The sequence below is a fragment of the Piliocolobus tephrosceles genome, chromosome 19 (assembly GCF_002776525.5).
Source record: "Piliocolobus tephrosceles isolate RC106 chromosome 19, ASM277652v3, whole genome shotgun sequence".
Lineage (NCBI taxonomy): Eukaryota > Metazoa > Chordata > Mammalia > Primates > Cercopithecidae > Piliocolobus > Piliocolobus tephrosceles.
In genome coordinates, this window is record NC_045452.1 from 35059775 (window position 1) to 35080867 (window position 21093).

Genomic DNA, 21093 nt, shown 5'->3' on the forward strand with positions numbered 1-21093 from the left:
GGGGCTCCTGTGGGGGGATGCCAGGGGCTCAGCAGCACTGGGGCTCCTGTGGGGGGATGCCAGGGGCTCAGCAGCACTGGGGCTCCTGGTTGGTGGCGGAGGGACAGCCTGAGTTTCCATGGCTCAGGAGCAGCGGGGGCTGGCAGTCCTCAGTGTGCCCACAGTGGGGGGCCTGGGTGCCTGCTGAGGCAGGGGAGGGGGAGTGGAGGAGCAGCAGGTGCAGCCGAGGCCAGGGGAGGCATTACCTCGCTCAGAAGGGACTCCAGGTCATCCCTGTGCAGAGTGGGCTCCTGACTGGCAGTGTCATCCTGGAACCCGGGAAAAAGAAGAGGTCAGCTCCCACTCCCACAGCCCTGGTGGGGGACACAGAGGCCGCAGGGCCTAGGGCCCACGGCGGTATTTCCCCCCTACACTGAGATGGGGACACAGAGGCCGCAGGGCCTAGGGGCCACGGCGGTATTTCCCCGCTACGCTGAGATGGGAATTCTTACACCCAGCTCCATTGGGGGTGGGGGCACAGGGCTACATGGGCATGATGGGGCTGGGGCTGCCTGCCCAGGGTCCTGCTCACTGCCCACGGCCAGCTGCCCACGGCCCCCAGACAGCCTCCACACCATGTGGCCTCCTGGGGAAAGCGAGGGCGCTCAGGGAACCAGCAAGGAAGTCCCACTCTGAGAGGGGACGTCTGAGGCCCAGAGAGGAAAGTGCCTGGTCCTTGCCACCCCCGCCCCTGACAAGCACCCCCAGGGCCAGCCCACACCATGGGCAAGCGGCCAGAGTGGGGGAAGGTCCCCAGGCGGGCACCCCCAGCAAACAGGAGACCATATTAAATTGAACCCTGTGGAACTGCCCATTGGTAGCCCCAAACAGCCACATCCCAGCTCCTCCACTCGGGTGAACACTGGCGCTGCAAGGCCCTGCAGCCCTGCGTGGCTGAGGGAGGGGCTGTCCAGTCTGGAGGGGAAAGCCCCTGGATGCTCCCTGGTCCTAAGGGTGCTGCCAGTGGGTGGGAGACCTGCTCAGGACGGGGTCTGGGGGCACACCCAACCACCCTGGGGGAAGGGGGCAGGCTGGGGAGGGGCCAAGGCCAGCCAGAACTTTTCCTCTAACATGGCGTTACACTTCACACCACAGTGGAAACAAAGAGGCCTCCGCTGTTCAAAGACAGAACCCAGTGGGTTAATGACGAGGTACCCGCTGCAGGAGCAGCTGCAAGAAAGCTGCCTGGGGTTGCGGAGGGGCATCTGCATAGGCCTGGCTGGACCCCGACTCCAGGTGGGTGGTGTGAGGAAGGAGGCTTCTAGAAGGAAGGGGACAGTGACAGCTGTGGGCCACGCCACTGTTCCACAAAAGCCCCAAGGGCAGGCCTTGGTCTGAGGCTTGTGCCATGCCAGGCCAGAGCCTGCATGCCGGGGCAGCCTGTCACGTGCCCGGGGAGTACCACGCTGGGGCAGGCTGTCACCCTCCCGGGGAGCACCATGCCAGGGTGGCCCGTCGCCCGCCTGGGAGTACTACGCCGGGGTGGCCCGTCACCACACGGTGTATAGGCGGTGGAGGCAGAGCTGGGAACGTGCGTGGGCCAGTGGAGCAGGTGGGACATGTAATCACCCCAGGATCCCTAAAGGCTCCTCGGTGGCTGGGATGTGCTCAGGAGGCCTCTGCTGGGGACAGTCGGGGCAAGAGTCCACCACCCCAGAGGCTCCTGCAGCAGTGACTCAGCCAGGCCACCCCAGCAGTCAGGGGTCTCCCCACCACCCGGGTCCTGTCCGACAGCAGAGCAGGAGGAAACGAAGAGCTGCTGGCTGGACCCACGGTTGCTTTGCCTCTCGGAGAGGCTCCGGCCACACAGTGGGGTGGATCCTGGCCCCAGGGAGGACTGCGGGTGAGACAGCCTGGAGGGGTCAGACGGGGTAGGGATTTGCTCCTGCAGGCCTGGCACTCCTGCCCTCCCCTCACCCCACCAGGGCACCCTGGTGAGACTCTCAGGCCTGTGCTGTGAGGCGGCCACACAACCAACCGTGATGTCAGTCACCAACCCTGGAGGAAGCTTCCTTTTAACTATATTTAAGTTGCCAAAAAGAATTAGGTTTAAAGGGAAATTACTGTCTACAAATAACGAGCACATGGTCAGTGCGTATGGTGCAAACCCTCGAAGCTGGCACCCAGGATTTGCCCTGAGATGTGCTCCCCCCACCCCAACCCGAGGGGTCCCCCACCCCCACCACCAGCACTCGTGGAGGGTTCCTGCGGCACTGACCTTGGCAGGCCCGGGGGCCAGGTGGGCGGGGCTGGGGGCCAGCACCCCCTCCACAGGGGCTGGGGTCATGTCTCCTGAGCAGGATCTGCAGCGCAGGCCCGTCCTGCAGCAGAGGATGAGGGGCTGCCAGGCTTGGGGGTAGCAGGAGTGCCACCTCCGGGGTATGGAGTGTGGGGTGCTGGGAGGTGGTGTTGGGTGTGGGGTGTGGGTGAGGTGCAGGATATGAGGTGGGGTGTAGGATGTGGGTTTGAAGTGTGGGATGTGGGTGTCGGGTGTGGGTGCAGGGTGGGGGTGGGGGCTGTGGGTGTGGGTGGGGGTGTGGGTGGGGTGGGGTGCAGGTTATGGGGTGGGGTGTCGGGTGTGGGTAGGGTGTAGGGTGTGGGTGGGGTATAGGGTGTGGGTGTGGGGTGGGGTGTAGGGTGTGGGTGGGGGTGTGGGTGGGGTGAGGTGCAGGTTATGGGGTGGGGTGTAGGGTGTGGGGTGGGTGGGGGTGTGGGATGAGTATAGGGTGTAGGGTGTGGATGGGGTGTGGTTTGAGCTGTATGGTGTGGGTGTGGGTTTGGGCCTCCATGCCAACCACACTCACCCGGGCCGGGAGGTGCCCGCCGGGAAGTGGCAGCGCCAGTGGAAGGCGGCAGCGCAGTGAGCACACCTCAGCACGTCCGTACCATCTCCGCACACCCCGCACCGCGCACCAGGAGCTGGACTCTGTGGGAGGCAACCCCGTGGGGTGACGCAGGGGGCCGGGGGGAAACGCAGCTGAACCCGAGCCCTCTGTGCTCTCCCCTGGGATCACCCAGGGCTGGACAGCGGGTCTGGGTGCAAGTGGGACGCCTCATGGTGCAGCCAAGGCTGCAGGACAGCGGGACCAGTCCCATCCACAGGAGGCAGGGGAGACCCAAGCACCCTCAGGCAAGCCTGGTGCCCACACCTCTCTCCCGCTTGGCCGGCCCGGCCTCCTTTGGGGCTGAGTGCAGGAGTCTCCTGAAGGGCGGTGCCCACAGGACTGCAGTGAAGGGAATTGAGGCAGGGCGGCGCGGGCTCCCATGTGCGCTGGGCCATCCCCCCCTTCATTGTCCTGCCTTATGAGGGGAGCAGTAATGCCCAGGGCCAGGAGCTGGAGTGGAGGGCCAGGAGCCTCCCCTTTTCCGTGAAGCCCCCCACGCTCCCCCCACAGCCCCAAGCCCTGTGCCTCCCAGACCCTGTCTCGCCTGGCCTCCCTCTCCTCCTGTTTCAGGTGAATTCATCCACCATGTAGGTCCTGGGCTCCCTGAAGAGCCCACCCTGACCTGCACTCCCCGCTCACCTGCTGCCGCTCAGGACCCACACACAGTAGGGGGTGCAGGGCCGAGGAGTCCAGCCCTGGCAGGGGGGCTGCAGAAGGCGGGGCTGGCAGGTGCTTGTAGACAAGAGCCGTGTCCATGCCAGCTAGGGGCTCCCCAGGTGGACCTCTCACCTCCTCTCCCGCCGACCTAAGCCCTGGAGGGAGCTGGAACCCAAGGGTCAGCATCAGAGGGGCAGTGGGCACCTGCCGGGCACCACCCGGGAGTCAGTGACTGCTGGGACCCGGAAACCCGGGGCAGCAGGGTGGGGGTGGAGGGCCGGTGTGGTAGAAGGTGTCCACACTGAGTGGGAAAGGCCTGTGGCAGGCTCTGTGGTCCTCCCTCCTCCCCCATCTACACACGAGGGGCCCCCTGGCCCTCAGGGCTGTCAGAGGGAACACTGGGCCCGTGCACAGTAGCCCTCCTGTCTTCACAGCAGCAGAACGATGAGCACATCTTCCAGGGCCGTTATCAGTGCTCATAGTGCCTCCCCAGGGGTGGATCCGCAGCCAGGAGAGCTGGGTTTCGGCCTATGGGAACCATGATGGGGGCTCCACCGCAGGGGACCACAAGGCCCAGGCGTGGGCATGAGGGGCACAGTGCTACAGCTGGGGCAGGCCTGTCCCACAGGACTCCAGGGGACAGACAGACAGGAGGGATGGCCCGGCCTAGAAGGGGGCATGGCCATACCGGGGTCTCCACGGGTGGCTCCTGGGGCCGGGGCTCCTCTGTCCGGGGCTGCATCTCCTGGACCTGCAGGCAGCCGGAGCACCTCCAGGTCCCACTGCTCGTGCGTCCACCAGTCAAGAGACATGCAGAACAAGATAGCAGGTGACAGATCCCCAAACCCACGGGTGGGGCTCGGGGGCTCCGCCGCACCATGTCCTTTTACGGAGGGGAAACCGAGGCACAGCAGGGAGACGGGCAGAGACACAGGAAGGGAGAGCCCCGAGGGGGACATTTACCCTTAGTGGGGTGGCCCTGGCCAGCGCGATCAGGGTCCCCCTGGCGTGCTCTCTGATGAACCCCAGGAATCCCCAACACCTGCGAGCCCACAGTGGCTCTGCCTGCCTCTCAGGGCTGGGCCCTGCCGGGGACCCCCAAAGCTGACTGTTTATGTCCCAGGACCCACCCCGTTTCATTAAGGGGAATGGCACCCAGCAGAATGGGAGGTGACAAGGGCAGGAAGGGACAGCAAGGAGGACGGCTTCAGAAGGAGCCGAGCGAGGCCCCTGGCTGCGCCCCTTATTCTAGTGATGACGCAAGAGGCTGAGAGGGGGCCTGGTGACAGCCACTCAGGGGCTGGGGCAGAGCCTCGCCTGAGCATGGGTCCCCACTGCTCCCAGAGCTCTTCCTCCCACAGACTGCCACGTCCTGTGGGGTTGGAGTGAGGGCAGGGCTCGGTGGGCTGTGGGGAGGGAGTGCTGGGATGTGAACACAGAGGAGGCCTCCCGCCGCCACCAAGCCCGGGGTCCTGTGCATTGGTGGACGAGCTCCCACCTGCCCTTGGGGTCGCAGCTCTGTGGCCTCTGTGCGCCCCAGCCCTGTCTGGGATGGGACTCTGGGGCGGGGCTTGGGGGTAGGGGCCGGCCACCCATGGGGGCGTGGGCTGCAGCCTGGGATGAGCTTGGACAGGGTGGCATCTTCACCCAGGGCCTCTGTTCTTCTTTGCTGCCCTCAGGGGCCCAGCTGGGCAGCCGGTGTGGCCAGGCTGGGAGGCAGGCGGCAGGGTGGGAAAACCCTAGGCCCTGGCCCCATGGCCCAGTGACCTGACTCAGAGCCCCCTTCCATCACGGATGGGGAGGCTTCCCTTCAGGGTCAGTGGGTGGAGGTGGCTGTGAACTGGGGTGACCTGGTTGCGCTGGCAGAGGTGCAGGCTCACCTGGGGATCTCCCGGAGTGGAGGGGACAGGCAGGCCAGGTGGAAGGCCCGAGGGCAGCCATCACAGCAGATGAGCTCCCCGCCGTCCCGGCACACAGCACACTCGTCCTCGTTCTTCTGGCACAGGCAAGAGACGCCCATGCAGACTGGGCTGGGGGGCAGCACCCTCCTGAGAGCCACCTCCTTCCCAAAACGGCTCCCCCAGCATCTCTGGGTACCTGAACTCCCCAGTCTCTGCCCTGTTCCCATGCTGCCAGGGCCTGAAATTCCGCCCTGACCACCTGTTCCCCATCCATCTGGTCTCTAACGGACACCCCTCGGGGCCATCCCTACTGGGAACAAAACCCGGTTTCTCACGGGCTGCTGTGTTCCAGGGGCCCTGGAACTGTACACCCACCACATGCACCCTTCCTCACAGGGCAGTGGGGCCAGGCCCAGGGAGGTCTCTCCTGACCTCAGCACCTGCTGACTCCTCCACCTGCAGCCCCCACCCTCCTTGTGCCCTGCCTGGATGGTGCCTGCTGTGCCTTCAGGGGTCTCCCAGGTACCACCTCCTCCAGAATCCCTCCAGACAGCCAGACTAGGCTGGTCCTGCTCAGCAATGACCTTACTTATTCTAACAATCCCCCAGACACCTGCCAGCCTGGGTGCCCCTGCAGGGCAGGACTGGGCCCTGTCACTCCTAAGTGCCAGGGCCCCACAGAGACCCTGGTGCCAAGTGGTCAAGATCTGTAACCCACCATGGCAGGCACCCACCACACTGCTTCTACCCCATTAGGAAACCATGCTGGAGACCAAGGGCGAGCCTGGCATTCCCAGTGGACCCTCAAGCTCCTGGCTGTAGCAGGGGTGCCCGGCCCACCCGTGGGCCCAGCTGAGAACAGTGCGTACAGCCTGGACCAAACGCTGTGCTTTTAAGAGCCTGAGAGGACCTCACTCTCTCTGACTTATTTAAAATATTACAATTGTATATTATCAGGAGAAAATACTGTCTGTTAAAGGAAAAGAGCTCTGCCCTGTGGGAGGGGCTCAGGCCCCAGGGCTCATCCCTGAGTGCCCAGGTCAAGGCAGAGGCAGCAGGACCCACCCGAGGGAAGAGGGAAAACAGGGGCCCCTCCTGTGGTCTAGGGCATTACCTGGTGGAGCTGGGGGTCACTGGGGAGGGCCGGAGGGGCGGGAACCCTGCCCTGCTGGCCCAGCCTAGCCTCACCTCCACCCTGCAAGGAAGAGGGGCGTCAGCAATGGGGGCAGCCTGAGCAGCGAGGGTACACATGGCTGTGGCACCAGGCGTCTCTCGGCAGCAGCCACCAGCCCCCCAGCAGAGCCACTCCCCCAGAGGCAATGCTGTTCCTGGGGTGGGGGTGCATCAAGAGCCGGGCTCCCCAGGGAGGGTCAGGTGCTTACGGGGGCAGCGCCCTGGGCTCCCTTAGCTCGAACCACAGGCTTCAGGCCACCGCCGCTGCGGGCCTTGTTCTTCCCACCACCGGGGTCTTCGAACTTGCCAGGAGTGTAGAACTCCCCCCCGACCTGGATGCACTTCTTGGAGCCCCCTGGGAGGAGATGCCGGCTGGTCCTGGCTCACCTACCCAGCAGGACCTGCCTTGGCAGTCGTGTAGGCCCCGGACTGGGGTCTAGCAGAGACAGGTGGAGTTCGCACAGCCTGCGTTCCTCCAGCCCGCCCCCACCCCAGTCGAGTCTGGGGCCTGGGGATTGTCCCGGGTCTACACCAGGGTGTTCAATAGTGTCCCCCAAAGTTCACGTTCACCTAGAACCTCAGTGTGTCCTTACTTGGAATTGGGGTCATTATAGATGTGATTCGTTAAGATGAGGTCACACTGGACCATAAGTTCAATGACTGGTGCCCTTGTAAAGACGACGGCTGTGAGACCGCAGAGGCAGAGACTGGAGTGGTGGGACCCCGAGCCCAGGAACAAGGGGCACAGGGATACCCCCAAAACGACCAGCAGCTGGGAGGGACAAGAAAGGATTCTTCCCTACAACCTGCAGAGGGAGTGTGGTGTCGAGACACCTTGATGTTGGCATTTCTGTCATTTCAAGCTTCCCAGTTTGTGCCATTTGATCCAAGAGCCTTAGGAAGTAACACAGTGGGCCTTGGGACCACCCAGAAGTGCAAGACCAGGGCCCTGGCTGTGCCTGGTGTTCCCAGCCCATGCCCAGCACCGAGGAGACGCCATGGCAGGGACTGTAGATGGAACGCCTGATGGCACGATGGGTCTGCCACCAGCAGCCCTGCTGTGCCCTGGCCAGATGGCACTGGTGATTGCATGGGGTCAGTGGCTGGCCAGGGAATGGGGGATGAGGACGCTGCAGGCCGGCCAGGGAATGGGGGGTGAGGACCCTGCAGGCTGTCCTGGTTGAAGAGTGCAGACACCCTGGAGGGTCTCAGCAGCACAGACAGAACTTTCTAAGGATGCAGCCCCATGGCCCAGGAGGGCCCATGCACATAGATGGAGGTAACTGGGGGTGCAGCGCATTCCGGGCTGGGATGTGGGCCTGGACCACCGGCCTTGCAGAAGGTGCCCCGACAGGGAGACTTCAGTGCCCACCCTCCTCCTCCAAAGTCATCAGAACCACAGGCAGAAACTCTGGCTACATGAGCGACAGCCCCGCCTGCTGTGGGACCACCAGGGTGCAAAGGGGTGTGGAGGGGCGTGGAGGGGGGCGCGGAAGGGCGCAGAGGGGCGTGATCCTCCTTCCATCTTGGAGCCTGGGTCTCTCCGTCAGTCCCATCTCCCCACCACAGCGTCTACCTGATTCAAACACCTGCTGGATGAGGATCCCCTCCACGGCCCCTCGGGTTCCCGGGATGTCCCCAGAGGACATGGCCACAGCTCTCTGGACTGAAGCTGACATGGTCTGAATCCCTGGGAAAGGGAGCACCCATTGGGGTCACCCATGGGGAAGACAGTTCCCGAGCACAAAGTCTATGCCAGGAGCAGGCAGTACGGGGCTGCAGAGCCCTTTCCTTCCAGCCAGGGCAGGCCGAGGAGGGAACCCAGCCCCGCCTTGTGCAGACAGCCCGCAGGTAAGGGCAGAGACATGAGAACGTGTGTGTTCGTGTGTGCACCCATGTGTGCGTGTGCTGGGGGTGGCAGTGTCAGCAGAGCTGGCACAGTGGAGAAGAAGGAATGCCCAACGACCAGCCCCTGCCATGACATGGGCCCTGTGTTGTGCTGGGAGGCTCTGCCCTCAGGGAGGACAGCAGTGGGCATAGGGGTTCTCTGGAGTCCAGTGCCCTGGGAAGGAAGGAGAAGGGGACAGGAAGGGTTCAGCCTGCATGCAGCTGGGGGCCAGGGATGATTTTCTGGAGGAAGCCATGTCTGGACTGGTCCTGAAGGACAGGGAGTGGATGGCCAGAGAAGTACCTGAGAAGGGGTCCCAGAACCAGGGTGCAGTGGGGGCAGGGGCGACTGGCAAGATCATGCTTGGACCCAGGGTATCCCCTTCCTGGGTCTGGTGGTGCAGCTTAGGCCCTTGGAATGACACGCCACGCCAGCATGTCCCCAGCCCCTAGGACAGGGTCTCAGAGGGCAGGCCCTGCTCTGACCCCTGACCCCTTGCCCCTGGCCAGGCAGAAGGGAGGCGCTCCCACTGGGCCCCACTCACCGTTCCCAAGTGGAAGACGCTGCTGCTCTGTGCTGCTCTCCGGCTTCTTGGGGGGCTTGGCCTTCAGCTGAGAGCCTGAACAGGGGAGCTGGGGGCAGCCTGGCCTCCCCTCTCGGTGGGGGTGAGTGCTGGTGGGCAGGGGCCGGAGGAGGGAGGGGTGGGGGGACCCAGTGCTGGGTATTCCCTTTGCCAGGTTCTGGTTTCTCATCAGTAAAATGAAACCCGCCTGCCTACTTTGCCAGCCCTGGGGAGGGCACCCTTCAGGCAGGAGGGAGCTGAGAGGCTGGTCCAGTGTGTTGGTCTAGTACCCAGAGGAGACCCCCACAGCCCCAGGCAGGCTGGCTCCACGCCCAGTGGGTGGGAGCCCGGGTGGGGAGGGGGCATGGGCTCGCAGGGAAGACTGGAGACCCCGGCTGGCTTCCCCTGTGGGGTACCTGGGCTGGAGGTGCCCCTTGGAGTCAGGGCTGCTGGCGCGGCAGCTCGAGGCTCTTCTGAGGCCTTCCTCTTGGTGGGGAGTCTGGGTGGTGGTCCCAAAGCCTTGGGGACGGTCGGGGGCTTCCTCCCCTTCCGGGATTGGCTGAGGTCCACATCTGCAGCTCAGGGGCAGGAGCAGGGTCCCAACCTCAGGGTTTACTCCAGGGGGAGGGTGGGCCCCAGAAACTGGACACCCTGGCCAGGTGGGTGAGGCCTGGCCCCTTTGCCTCTTAGGATCCAAGATGGTCCTGGGACATCACCCACAGGGTCCTCAAACATCACTCTGGTTCCAGTCCAGCTGGGCTGAGCAGGTGACAGCAGCTGCCCCAGGCCCCCAGCATGGCCGAGCCCACCAGGACCCACCTTTGGGGAAGCTGTCCAGGATGGGCTGCAGCCGGCCATAGCGCTCCAGGTTGTAGTCCTTGAACAGAACCCTCCAGAAGTCCAGGATGACTGTGGAGTCCTGAGTCAGCAGCCAGGACAGGAGGGCGTGGAAGGCCTGGGGGCAGCCCTCCTTTTCCTTCAGACGAAGTGTCTCCTGCAGTGGGGTGGCATGAGGGTCCCTGCCGTGGTCCCCCACACCCTGTGGCCTGCCCATCTCCACCACGACTAGAGGGTGGAGCTCCCAGGCAGAGGTGCTGGCGACCTGGGCAGCTCCGCGCCTATCTCCTTGGCTTGTGGTGGGGTCAGGTGGTGGTGTAGGGTGTTGAGGGTGGGACTGGGGGAACCTGGAGGCCATTCCCTTGGCTTGGGGGTGAGGTGTGGGGACAGCTGGGAGAAGGGGACCAACTTCTAACTTGTCCTCAGGGACGCCCTGACTCCTTGCCGTGAAGGAGTTGGGAAAGGCTGGAGGGGCCTGGGGATCTGGAGGGGCGGGAGGCATGGGGCGGGGTCCTCCTGGAACTTCCCTGGGGACTCTCCCTGGCTCACAGGGCCTGGGGGCCGTGGAGGGCGGGTGGGCGGCCCACCTGGAACTTGTCCTCGGGGACCACGTCGTGGTCGGCCAGCGCGTGCAGCAGTGGGAAGGCGCTGTCCACGGCCACCGCGATCTCCGTGCGGTGCAGCCTCAGAAGCCGGCGCAGGGCTGCGTCCGCCGCCATGGGGTCAGCGCGGGGAGCCGGGGCTGGGGCGGGCGCGGTGGGTCCCGGGACACTGGCAGCCCCTCGCCTGGCCTCGGGTCCGGGCCGGGCTGTGGGGCGTCCGCGCCGGCCGTGCGCCCGCCGGTCTCCCTGGGTCTGTGAGCCCCGCGCGCCGCTGTTATACCCCCGCGACCACGCAAAGAGCAAAGGCCGTTCCGCCCCGGCGCCCAATCAGGGCCAGAGTCTCCCGCGGGGACGCTTCCCTGTGATGTAGGCGCTGCTCTCCCTCCCTCGCTCCTGGGAAGTCTCCGGACCCGCCTGACTCACCCACCAGGGCAGCTGCTTTGGGGGCTGGGGACGGAGACTTGCTCTGCGCGGGACTCAGGGGCCTCTCACTTCCCAATGTGGCCCTGTCCTGCCTCCCCGAGGGCCCTGCTCGAATGGGGCAAAGCCGGGACAGGTACCCTCGGCGGGGAGGCTCGGGCCTCAGGGCCCTTGGCAGGGGCTGCCCGGGGTGCAATGGCCCCTCCCAGTGGCCGGCAAGAACCTCCATGGAGGCTGGATCGGGGTGGTGTCCCTGGGGGACCTCCACGCAAGCTGAAAGCCCCTACTCAGGGGCCCGCCTGGGGCTGTGGGAGGAGGATGGAGGCCCAGTCTGATGGAGGAGACATACAGCAGCCCTGGGCGTCGCCGGGGAGGCTCCTGACTTCACCATCTTAGGCTGGCTGTGTGACGCCAGGCAAGCCCTTTCCTTTTCTGAGCCTCAGTTCCCTAATTGTTAAAAGGGGCGCATTCGCCTGGGGACTGAGGCTCACATTGACCCCCTACTTCCTTCCTCCAGGTGCTTTAGAAGGAAGATGGCGGGCCCCACAAGGGGGCTCCTGAGTGTGGTCCCGAGGGAGAGCTCCCTAGGGATCGTCCTAGGACCAGTGACAGAGGCTGAGGGATGCTGTGGCCTGGACAGGAGCTTCCAGGGGCATCTGGGAAGGTGTCCTGGAGGGGAGCTGCAGTGGGCAGGAGTCAAAGGTCCCAGGTGGACATGGGTGGGGACAATGCCCCCAGTGAAGCAGGAGCAGGTGCAGAGGCCTGGGGCCTGCAATGATGCTGAGGCTGTGGCGGCCACGCAGGCATGGCCTGGAGTAGGGTGGCCTCACTGGGAGGCCTTGGTAACACAGTCCCCTTGTCTTTGCGGTCAGCCAGGGAGGCAGGCCCTGTGTGCAGGCTGCAGAGAACCAGAGGACTCTGGGCATGAGTGTTCCCACTGAGTGGGAGAAGGGAGTGACCTGGCCAGCAGGGTTAGGGCTAAAGGGTGGATGAAGGTACCAGGAAGGCTGAATCCGGGCAGCACTGGGCTGAGGGGATAACTGATGCGGTGAGAGATGTCACCAAGAGTCCCACGTGGGCAGGCGTGCCGTTTGCTGTTGGGCAGCCAGAGTCCAGGATGGGGAGTGGCGGGCACCTCTTCTCCAGACCGGAGGTCGGTCTCGGTTTCTCCTACCGCCTCCAGGCCCTGAGCGTTCTGCACGTCTGGAAAAGACTCTGGGGGTGTTTGGGAACAAACCTGGGGAGGAAGGTGGGGCCAGAGGTGGTGACTGAGGTGGTCAGCCTGGGGTCAGGTGCTGGGGACGTCGTGGGGAGCTATGGGGGAGGAGGTCCATCTCAGAAAGCCAGTGGTGGCTGTGGAGTATCAGGCAGTGCAGGGTCGGGACAGGCTGGCTCCTGTGTGGAATGTCCTGGGAGCTCTGAGCTGGCAGCAGGGCCCTCGTGCTGCCCATGCCTGGGCGTGTGGAGTGTGTTCTCTCGCTCCCTGCGCTGTGCCTTCCGATGACCCCGAGAGGGAAGCCCCCCGCCTGCCTGCCTTGCCGGTCCCCGCTCCAACAGGCACATCCTGTCCCCAGCCAGGCCAGGCTGCTGCTCGCTGCGTTTCCTGCCCTCTCCCCTGCAGTTCTGTATTTACAGCTAAAATATTTAAGTAAGTGCAAGCGGAAGTCGTACAGAAGCCCAGCTCTGCACGGGATCCCTGCCTGCTCCTTGTTCATCCACGGGCAGGCTCTCGCGTGGGGAGAGCTCACTAACGTCAAGTTCAATGGCAACCCTCGGGCCCACGGGCTCCACAGTTCATGCATAAAAGTCCCTGGGGTGCCAGGGAACCAGTGCACGCAGCTTTGGGATGACCAGTAACTGTTGCTCCTGGTAACTCGGCTTTCTTCTCTCCTTTGAGGCCATCCTGCCCTGAAGTCACTCCCTGCAACCTGGTGGCTTTTCTCTCCCCAGATGGTTAAGTGAGTCAGTGGATGCCTTAGCCGAGAGATAGTTAAAGGGGAATTAAAAACTGCAAAGCAGGATCCAAGTCTGCACTTCACTTTTTTAAAAAGACCTGAAATCTTTGCGGGTGCACCTGTGTCATCGGGCTGGGGCCTGACCCCTGTGGGCAGGCGTTACCCAGCCTCTTGCCTGGAGGTTAACAAAGAGGCCCTTGTAGAATTGTGGACTTTCCACCATGCTGTGGGGCTTTCCATCCCAGCCCCTTGCCCACGGGGGATCTGGAGCTGCCAAGGCTCCCTGGAGGAGGCCTTGGTGACATAGACCCCAGGAGCGGAGTGAGGAACTGGGGGATCGGCCTGTCTTCAGTGGGGCTGAGGCCTTTGTGAGACTGAGTCTTACTTTCCCCAAGAGGCGCCTGCGCAGCAGAGCTCTGGGACAGTATCGGGCTCTATCCCTGAGCCCCATGTCCTCGGCTGGAGCCGGGAGGGCCCAGCAACCCTTTCTCCCACATCCGTGCTTTTCCCTTGGACGCCTGCGGGCCTGCCACGCCCTGGGCTAGGCCTTGAGAGCTTTGTGATTCTGCTCACTCCATCAGCAGAACGGTCTCCTCAGGTTGTTTCATCGTGATTAGTGCCATCCACGATGTGGAAACTGAGGCCCATTGCAGGGAGGAGCTTGGCCAGAGTCACGAAGCTGCTAAGAGGCAGAACCATGACTCACCTTGATGCATGGAAGAACGGAGGTTTTTCAGGTCCATGCTCCGGCTGTGCTGGGTGCCCCTCAGGTGCCCAGGTCACATCAGATGTTCTCAGCCTGCAAAGAGAGGGGACGCTGCCTATGTGATGTGTACAGAAGTCGGGAGGAGCCAGGTCCTAATGGCAGAGCAGGGAAGGGGCTGGAGGGGACTTGGCCTTGGCCCCTCAGACAAGCCTGGACTCCGTGCCTTCTCTCCTGCTCTAGCTGGAGGTTCCATCCTCTGTAGCTCCCTGGAAGGGCCAGGCTCCCAGAGGCCAGGAGTCTGAGTCAGGATGGCCTCGGGGGATGTGGAGCCCTGGCCAGGCCTTGGTTCCTGGAGGCCCCGGGCCCTGCTTCTGCAGCCTGGCCAGGTGGTCTGGCATCAAAGGAGGTGTGGGTCTCCTCAGGACACTTGGCGAGGACCCTAGCCTGCTCCTGGCCGCCAGCTTCTTCACCAGGCCTCGATTTCCTCACTGTAGAGAGGAAGTTGCCTCCGCTTGTTGAGGGCGGGACGGCCATTCCACACAGGTGTCCAAGCCGGGGAGACAGCTCCGAGTACTGGTGAGCTCAGAAGCACCCCTGCTCAGCCAAGGGCGTTGGGTGGGGGGGAACCCCCTCCCCTCCTACTAGTCTTGTCTCAAACCTGCCCCATTGGTTGGGCCTCAGGTTCCCTGGTCTGGCCTCTCCACTGCATCCCACTGTGGGTATGTGTCCAGACAGGGTCGCTTTTCTCAGTGAACTAGAGGGCTGTGGTGCCAGATTTTTTCTTCGTTTTTTTGCAGAATTGACCATCTGCCTGGCAGTCTTACCAAATGGCCCAGTGGGTGGGCTGGGGCCCTCTCAGTGGACAGGCCCTGGGAGAACAGTGCCCTGCCCTCTGCTCCCCCAAAGCCCACCAGCTATGTACTGAATGTTGGTCACCCCCCAGCATTCTTACATTATGGTCTCACTCCCAAGGTGACAGTAGTAGGGAGTGGGACCTTTGGGAGGTCATTAGGTCGTGAGGACTCTGCCCTCAGGAATGGATGTATAAAAGGGGCCTGTATAAAAGGGGCCTGATGGCTGGGCACAGTGGCTCATGCCCATGAGCCCAGCACTTTGGGAGGCCGAGGCTGGTGAATCAACTGAGGTTAGGAGTTCGAGACCAGCCTGGCCAACATGGTGAAACCCCATCTCTAGTAAAAATACAAAAATTAGCTGGGCGTGGTGGCACACCTGTAATCCCAGCTACTCCGGAGGCTGAGGCAGGAGAATCACTTGAACCTGGGAGCAGAAGTTGCAGTGAGCTGAGATCACGCTACTGCACTCCAGCCTGGGCGAAAGAGCAAGACTCTGTCTCAAAAAAAAGGAGGGGGGCCAGCCCCTGTGCCCCTTCCTCCATGTGAGGATGTGTAGAAGGTACCATCTAGGAACCAGGAAAAAGGCAACAGGCCCTCAACAGGTGTGGCACCTTGATCTTGAACTTCCCAGCTTCCAGAACTGTGAATGATGAATTTCAATTTTTTTTTTTTTTTTTCTTTTTGAGATGGAGTCTCACCCTGTTGCCCAGGCTGGAGTGCAGTGGCGCAATCTTGGCTCACTGCAACCTTCGCATTCCGGGTTCAAGTGATTCTTCTGCCTCAGCCTCCCTCGTGATCTGTCCACCTCGGCCTCCCAAGGTGCTGGGATTACAGGCATAAGCCACCGCACCTGGCCAATTTCTACTGTTTATAATTGCCTGGTCTAAGGATTTTCTTGCAGCAGCACGGTGGACCAAGGTGCCTCTCACGCTGAGTGTCACACACTCTGAGTCACTCTGGTTTTGCTGCCCACCCTTCCTCTCTCCTCCCTCTCCAGTCTGCTCATGCTGAACGGACCAAAGCTCCTACAGATGCAAAGAGTGACTTTGGGGGTCGGTGCACTGTCGGCAGCAGGACATGAAGTCACCAGGGGCACTAGGTCAAATGCCCTGGAGAGTGCAGTGCCCTGGGGTTGGGCAGGACACCCATCTGGAACTGCACAGCCCACCGTGGGGCCCACCTGCTTTTCTGTTTTGATCCCAGAGTCAACAGCCCATCGTCCAGGGATTGTAAATAGCAGGAAGCCTAAAATCAGGAGGAAGGGATGACAACAGGTGCTGCCTGCAGCAGGGCACAGAATGGCCCTTGGAGACCTCAGGCCATACTTGGATAAACATATTTTTCCATCCGGGTAGCCCACCAGCCCAGTGTCGGGCGTAGCAGGACCATATGCTTCAGTTACGAGGCCGGCCTTCAGTTGGGAAGAAATCCAATTTATCAACTTTTCCTTTTACATTTCTTTTCTTGTGCTTTTGGAGTCAACTCTAAGAATTCTTTGCCTAGCCCTAGATCCTGAAGATTTTCTCCTATGTTTTTTTCTAAATGTTTTATAATTTTACATTTACATTTAAATCTTTGTGATCCCTTCCAAGTTAATATTTACAGAAGATGTGAGACCTAGGCTGAGACTCTTTGCCCCCACTCCATGGGTATCCAATTTGTTAAAATTTCTTCCATTACATTTCTTTTATATCTTTGTCAAAAGTTAGTTAGGCAGTAAATCAAACGGATCCAAAACCTACATAGAAAAGTAAAAGCTACAGAACTCTTAGAAGGAAACATTGAGATAAATCTTCATGACATGGATTTGTTAGTATTTTCTTAGATATGATGCCAAAAACATCAGATAAATAAATTAGACTTCATCAAAATTAAAATGTTTCTATAGGCCAGGCACAGTGGCTCATATTTGTAATCCTAGCACTTTGGGAGGCCAAGGCGGGTGGATCACCTGAGGTTAGGAGTTGGAGACCAGCTTGGCCAACATGATGAAACCCCATCTGTACTAAAACTACAAGAAATCAGCCAGACGTGGTGGTGGGCACCTGTAATCCCAGCTACTCGGGAGGCTGAGGCAGGAGATTTGCCTGAATCCGGGAGGCAGATGTTGCAGTGAGCCAAGATCTCGCCATTGTGCTCCAGCCTGGGCAACAAGAGTGAACCTCTGTCTCAGAATAAAATACAATATGATAAAATATTTATACAATAAAGCACACTGTCAGGAGAGTGAAAAATCCCCCTGGCGAATATTTGAAAACTCACATATCTGATAAGGGTCTAACATCCAGAACATATGGAAAACTCTTACACAATCCAATTGAAAACTGGGCAAAGGACTAAAATAGACATTTCTCCAAAGAAGATAGGCAAATGGCCAACAAGCACATGAAAAGATGCTCAACATCATCAATCGTTAGGGAAATGCCGATTTAATAAAATGAGATACCACTTTACCCCCACTAGGATGGCTATTATCAAAGAACAGAAAATAACACGTGTTGGTGAGAACGTAGAAAAATTGGAATCCTGGCCGGGCGCGGTGGCTCAAGCCTGTAATCCCAGCACTTTGGGAGGCCGAGACGGGCGGATCACTAAGTCAGGAGATCGAGACCATCCTGGCTAACACGGTGAAACCCCGTCTCTACTAAAAAATACAAAAAACTAGCCGGGCGAGGTGGCGGGCGCCGGTAGTCCCAGCTACTCGGGAGGCTGAGGCAGGAGAATGGCATAAACCCGGGAGGCGGAGCTTGCAGTGAGCTGAGATCCGGCCACTGCACTCCAGCTTGGGTGATAGAGCGAGACTGCATCTCAAAAAAAAAAAAAAAAGAATAGCTTGGTACCATTGCTTTGGTGACAAGCGAGTTCTCATGCTATCTGCTTGTGTAAAGCATGTGACACCTCCCCCTCTCTTGCTCCCACTGTCACCATGGGAAGTGCCTGTTCCCACTTTGCCATCCACTGTGATCGCAAATTTCCCAAGGCCTCCTCAAAAGCTGAACAGATGCTGGCACCATGCTTGTACAGCCCGCAGAACCGTGAGCCGATGAAACCTCCCTTCTTTATAAATTACCCAGCCTTGGGTACCTCTCTAGAGTGAAGCAAGAACAGCCTAACACCATCTACACAAGCAAGCTTCCCCAACGCGCCTCCATCTGCCATTCTCTGCCTTCCCATAAGCTGCCAGCCCTTGGGACTCAAAGTCTTCCTCTGCCTTGTCACTTCTCCAAAAATGTACTGTCCTTGGTTGAAGATGCTACATAAGCTGGAATTCAAAGTCATCTCTTGGAGAACGACTCATTCTGTGGATTCTCCATGTGAAATATGCATGTTCACAAACTTCTGTTTGTTTCTCTTGTTAAAATCTGTTTTTTGTCATGGGGTCTATTCTAACTAAGAATTTAGGGCCAGGCGCGGTGGCTCACGCCTATAATCCCAGCACTTTGGGAGGCTGAGGCAGGTGGATCACCTGAGGTCAGGAGTTCAAGACTAGACTAGCCAACATGGCAAAGCCCTATCTCAACTAAAAATACAAAAGTAGCAGTGTGGTGGTTGGCGCCTGTCATCCCAACTACTCAGAAGGCTGAGACAGGAAAATCGCTTGAAACCATGAGGCGGAGGTTGCAGTGAGCCAAGATCACACCACGGCACTCCAGGCGGGGCGACAGAGTGAGGCTCCACCACAAAAAAAAAAAAAAAAAATTATGAGGGTCGAGAAAAATGTTTTTCCTCCGCTACAATGAGCAGAAGCTTTTCATTCCGAGAAAGCACAGTGCGTCAATTTCTCTTTCACGGCTAGTGCTTTTGTGCCCCCACTAAGAAATCTTTGCCTACCCCCAGTTCACACAGATATTCTCTTATGTTCTAAAAGTTCAATGAAAGTTCTAGAAACTTTCTTTTACTTTTTTCTTTGACTGAGTCTCGCTCTGTCACCCAGACTGGAGTGCAGTGGTGGGATCTCAGCTCACTGCAACCTCCGCCACCCGGCTTCAAGCGATTCTCCTGCCTCAGCCTCCCAAGTAGCTGGGACTACAGGCGTGCGCCACCACGCCCAGCTAGTTTTTGTGTATTTTTAGTAGAGACGGGGTTTCATCATGTTGGCCAGGCTGGTCTCGAACTCCTGGCCTCAACTGATCCGCCCCCCTCAGCCTCCTAAAGTGCTGGGATTACAGGCATGAGCCAGCACACCTGGCCTCAAATTGACTTAGGTGTATGGTGTGAAGTAGGCAGGAGCTGAGGTGTATCCCTTTGCAGATGCATGTCCAGTTGCCCTGGCACTGGAAATACCCGTTTCTCCATTGAATGGACTTTGTTCCTTGGTCGAAGCCCAACTGTCCACAGGCATGAGGTCCGTTTCTGCATCTTCCCCCTTCGACGGTTCGTGTGGCCATTGGCTCACCTGGGCCCCCATGGTCTCAGTGACAGTGGCTCTACACAACCATGACTCTGGAGTCCGGCCACACAGGGATCCCCTTGCTTCTGTGCTTATGAGTCCTTAGCATTTCTGTGGGAAACTTGGGGTCACCCTGTTGATTTCTAGAGCTGCGTCCTTGGGGCCACTTGAACCCCTCAAGGCTTTTGGTGGGGGGAATCCCTTCTTGGCTCCTCCTCAGAGCCCCCCCCATCATAACCTGCAGAAATGCCCACACCCAGGACCAAGGTTGAGCTCAGGCCTCTGCCAGCCTGCCCGGCGGAGGTGCTGGTGGGTGTGGACACCGCCACCAGATGGGCTCCAGTGCTGCTCCCATTGCACCACTTGGAGGGAGCCCAAGGTACCCACGCAGGGGTCTCCAAGGACTTGCTAGAACAGAGCCCTCTCCCTTCCACCCTCCACATCTTCCCTCTGCCCACCTGCTCACTGCCAGGGTAGGTGGCTCTCCCCTGCTGGGCCTTCCATCAGCACCGAGGGGTCTGCAGTGTGGCACCAGGGAGCAGCCTTCTGGCACCCCCACCCCTGGCGCGGGCCCCATCAGCACTGGGGTTTGTAGTCAGAGCTCTTGTCACCGAAGGGGTTAAAAACAAGCCGCACACACAGCCAGCTCCACCACAGTCAGAAAGCCCAGAACGAAAGGAAGGGAAGAAACCACCGCCGGGCGCTGGGTGCTGACGGGAGGTTTCTACAGGGTTGCTCCCCAAGAAGCAGTGCAGAGGTGAAGGACAATGAAAGGATCCAGAACGCATCGGCCAACCCTGAATCCAGAGTCAGACGGTGGCCCTGACAGAGGGGGGTGGGTAAGCGGGGTGTCCTCAGCAGGAGGCCCAGGAGGAGCCTGTCGCCTGGACCCGCACACGGCCACGTGTGCCGAGGGGCATCCTCACCCTGGCCCATTGTGACTGTCCTCACCTGGGGCCCTGCCCGTCTGGTTGACTCAGGTGCTCAGGGCTGTGCTGGTTTACAGGCTCACCCTGGGCAGGAAGAGCCCCCACACCAAGAAGGAGCCTGTGCTCAGCGGGGCCTCAGGAGCCTTCTACGCTGGCAGCCGCCCATGGCCCTCGACACCAGAAAGGAAGCCACGGCACCCTTGGTCCCCTCCTGGCCCAGCCCAGCCCCTGCTCTTCCTCCAGACCCCAGTGCAGCTTGACTTCCCAGCCCCTCATTGCTGGCCTTTTGCTGGGCAGCCAGTCCCTGTTCCCCCCATGGAGGAACCCTCCCTCTGCCCAGCAGACCTGCCTTCTGGCCTCGCCCCTGTATCTCTGCAGGGTCCCCCGGCTATCCCAGGTCCCCGAAGAACCCGCCAGAGCCCACTTGGCCACGGGGCCGCAGCCCTGCCTGGTGGGTCCACTTTTCCGGGAGACTTGGCTGGCTTTCTCCCAGCGTCGGCCCAGGGCCTGCCCCGGAGGAGGTCTGGACACACCCCCTGCATGGATGAGAGAAAGAATAGGGCTCCCTCAGCCTCTCCACCTGGCCAGAGACAAGGGGAGCAGGCCCCAGAGGTGCTGATGGGTTAGTGCTGGGGAAAGGTGCCAGCCCTCAAGTGACAGCCACACGTGCAGAAAACACACAGGGTGTCTCCAGGTCACAGGGCTCTGCAGGAACCCCCTTCCGGCATCCTCAGCCCTGAGGTCCCATTGCTCAGCCCTGCTGGGTCTCTGGTGTGCTGGTCCTGAGCCACTGCAGGCCGTGGAAGCAGGCACTGAGGCCAGGGTGCTCTGGGGACGTCCCTTCCCCACACACGTCCCCACCTGCTCCTGACCTGCTGAGGCACAGAGAATACAGGAGAATGTGGCCTAGTTCGGGGCTGGAAGGGAGTCCCCTGAGATTAAGAGTGAGGACAAAAGAATGGAAACTACCCAAATGTCCCTCAGTGGGGGCAGGTGAGAGACAGGGCGTACCTCTCCACAGATGATGGGCCAGTCAGCAACGGAAAGCCAGGACCGAGTGCTCAGACTGCGTGGGGTCCAGCGTGTCACTGTTTAATCTGCATGCATAAGCATGGCTTCAGTTGTAGACATATGCATAGATTCATTTTGATGTTAAACATAGGCTGGGCGCAGTGACTCACACCTGTGATCCCAGCACTTTGGGAGGCTGAGGTGGGCGGATCACCTGAGGTCAGGAGTTCGAGACCAGCCTGGCCAACATGGTGAAACCTCCATCTCTGCTAAAATTACAAAAA

General features: G+C 60.4%; 1 protein-coding gene across 1 annotated transcript in view; it reads right to left on the minus strand.

The window, feature by feature from the left end:
- Positions 1-19503, minus strand: part of AIRE (autoimmune regulator) — a 20812-nt gene extending 1309 nt beyond the window's left edge. Inside the window, exons 1-14 of the mRNA XM_023192561.2 lie at positions 19328-19503; positions 10530-13718; positions 9925-10099; positions 9522-9677; positions 9088-9162; positions 8232-8345; positions 6865-7010; positions 6597-6677; positions 5462-5577; positions 4270-4363; positions 3564-3746; positions 2844-2965; positions 2258-2360; positions 246-308 (exon numbers count right to left, since the gene is read on the minus strand). Coding sequence (XP_023048329.1) covers positions 246-308; positions 2258-2360; positions 2844-2965; positions 3564-3746; positions 4270-4363; positions 5462-5577; positions 6597-6677; positions 6865-7010; positions 8232-8345; positions 9088-9162; positions 9522-9677; positions 9925-10099; positions 10530-10661 — 1560 coding nt within the window. The 5' untranslated portion in view covers positions 10662-13718; positions 19328-19503. The remainder of the gene's footprint in view (positions 1-245; positions 309-2257; positions 2361-2843; positions 2966-3563; positions 3747-4269; positions 4364-5461; positions 5578-6596; positions 6678-6864; positions 7011-8231; positions 8346-9087; positions 9163-9521; positions 9678-9924; positions 10100-10529; positions 13719-19327) is intronic.
- Positions 19504-21093: the final 1590 nt, after the last annotated feature.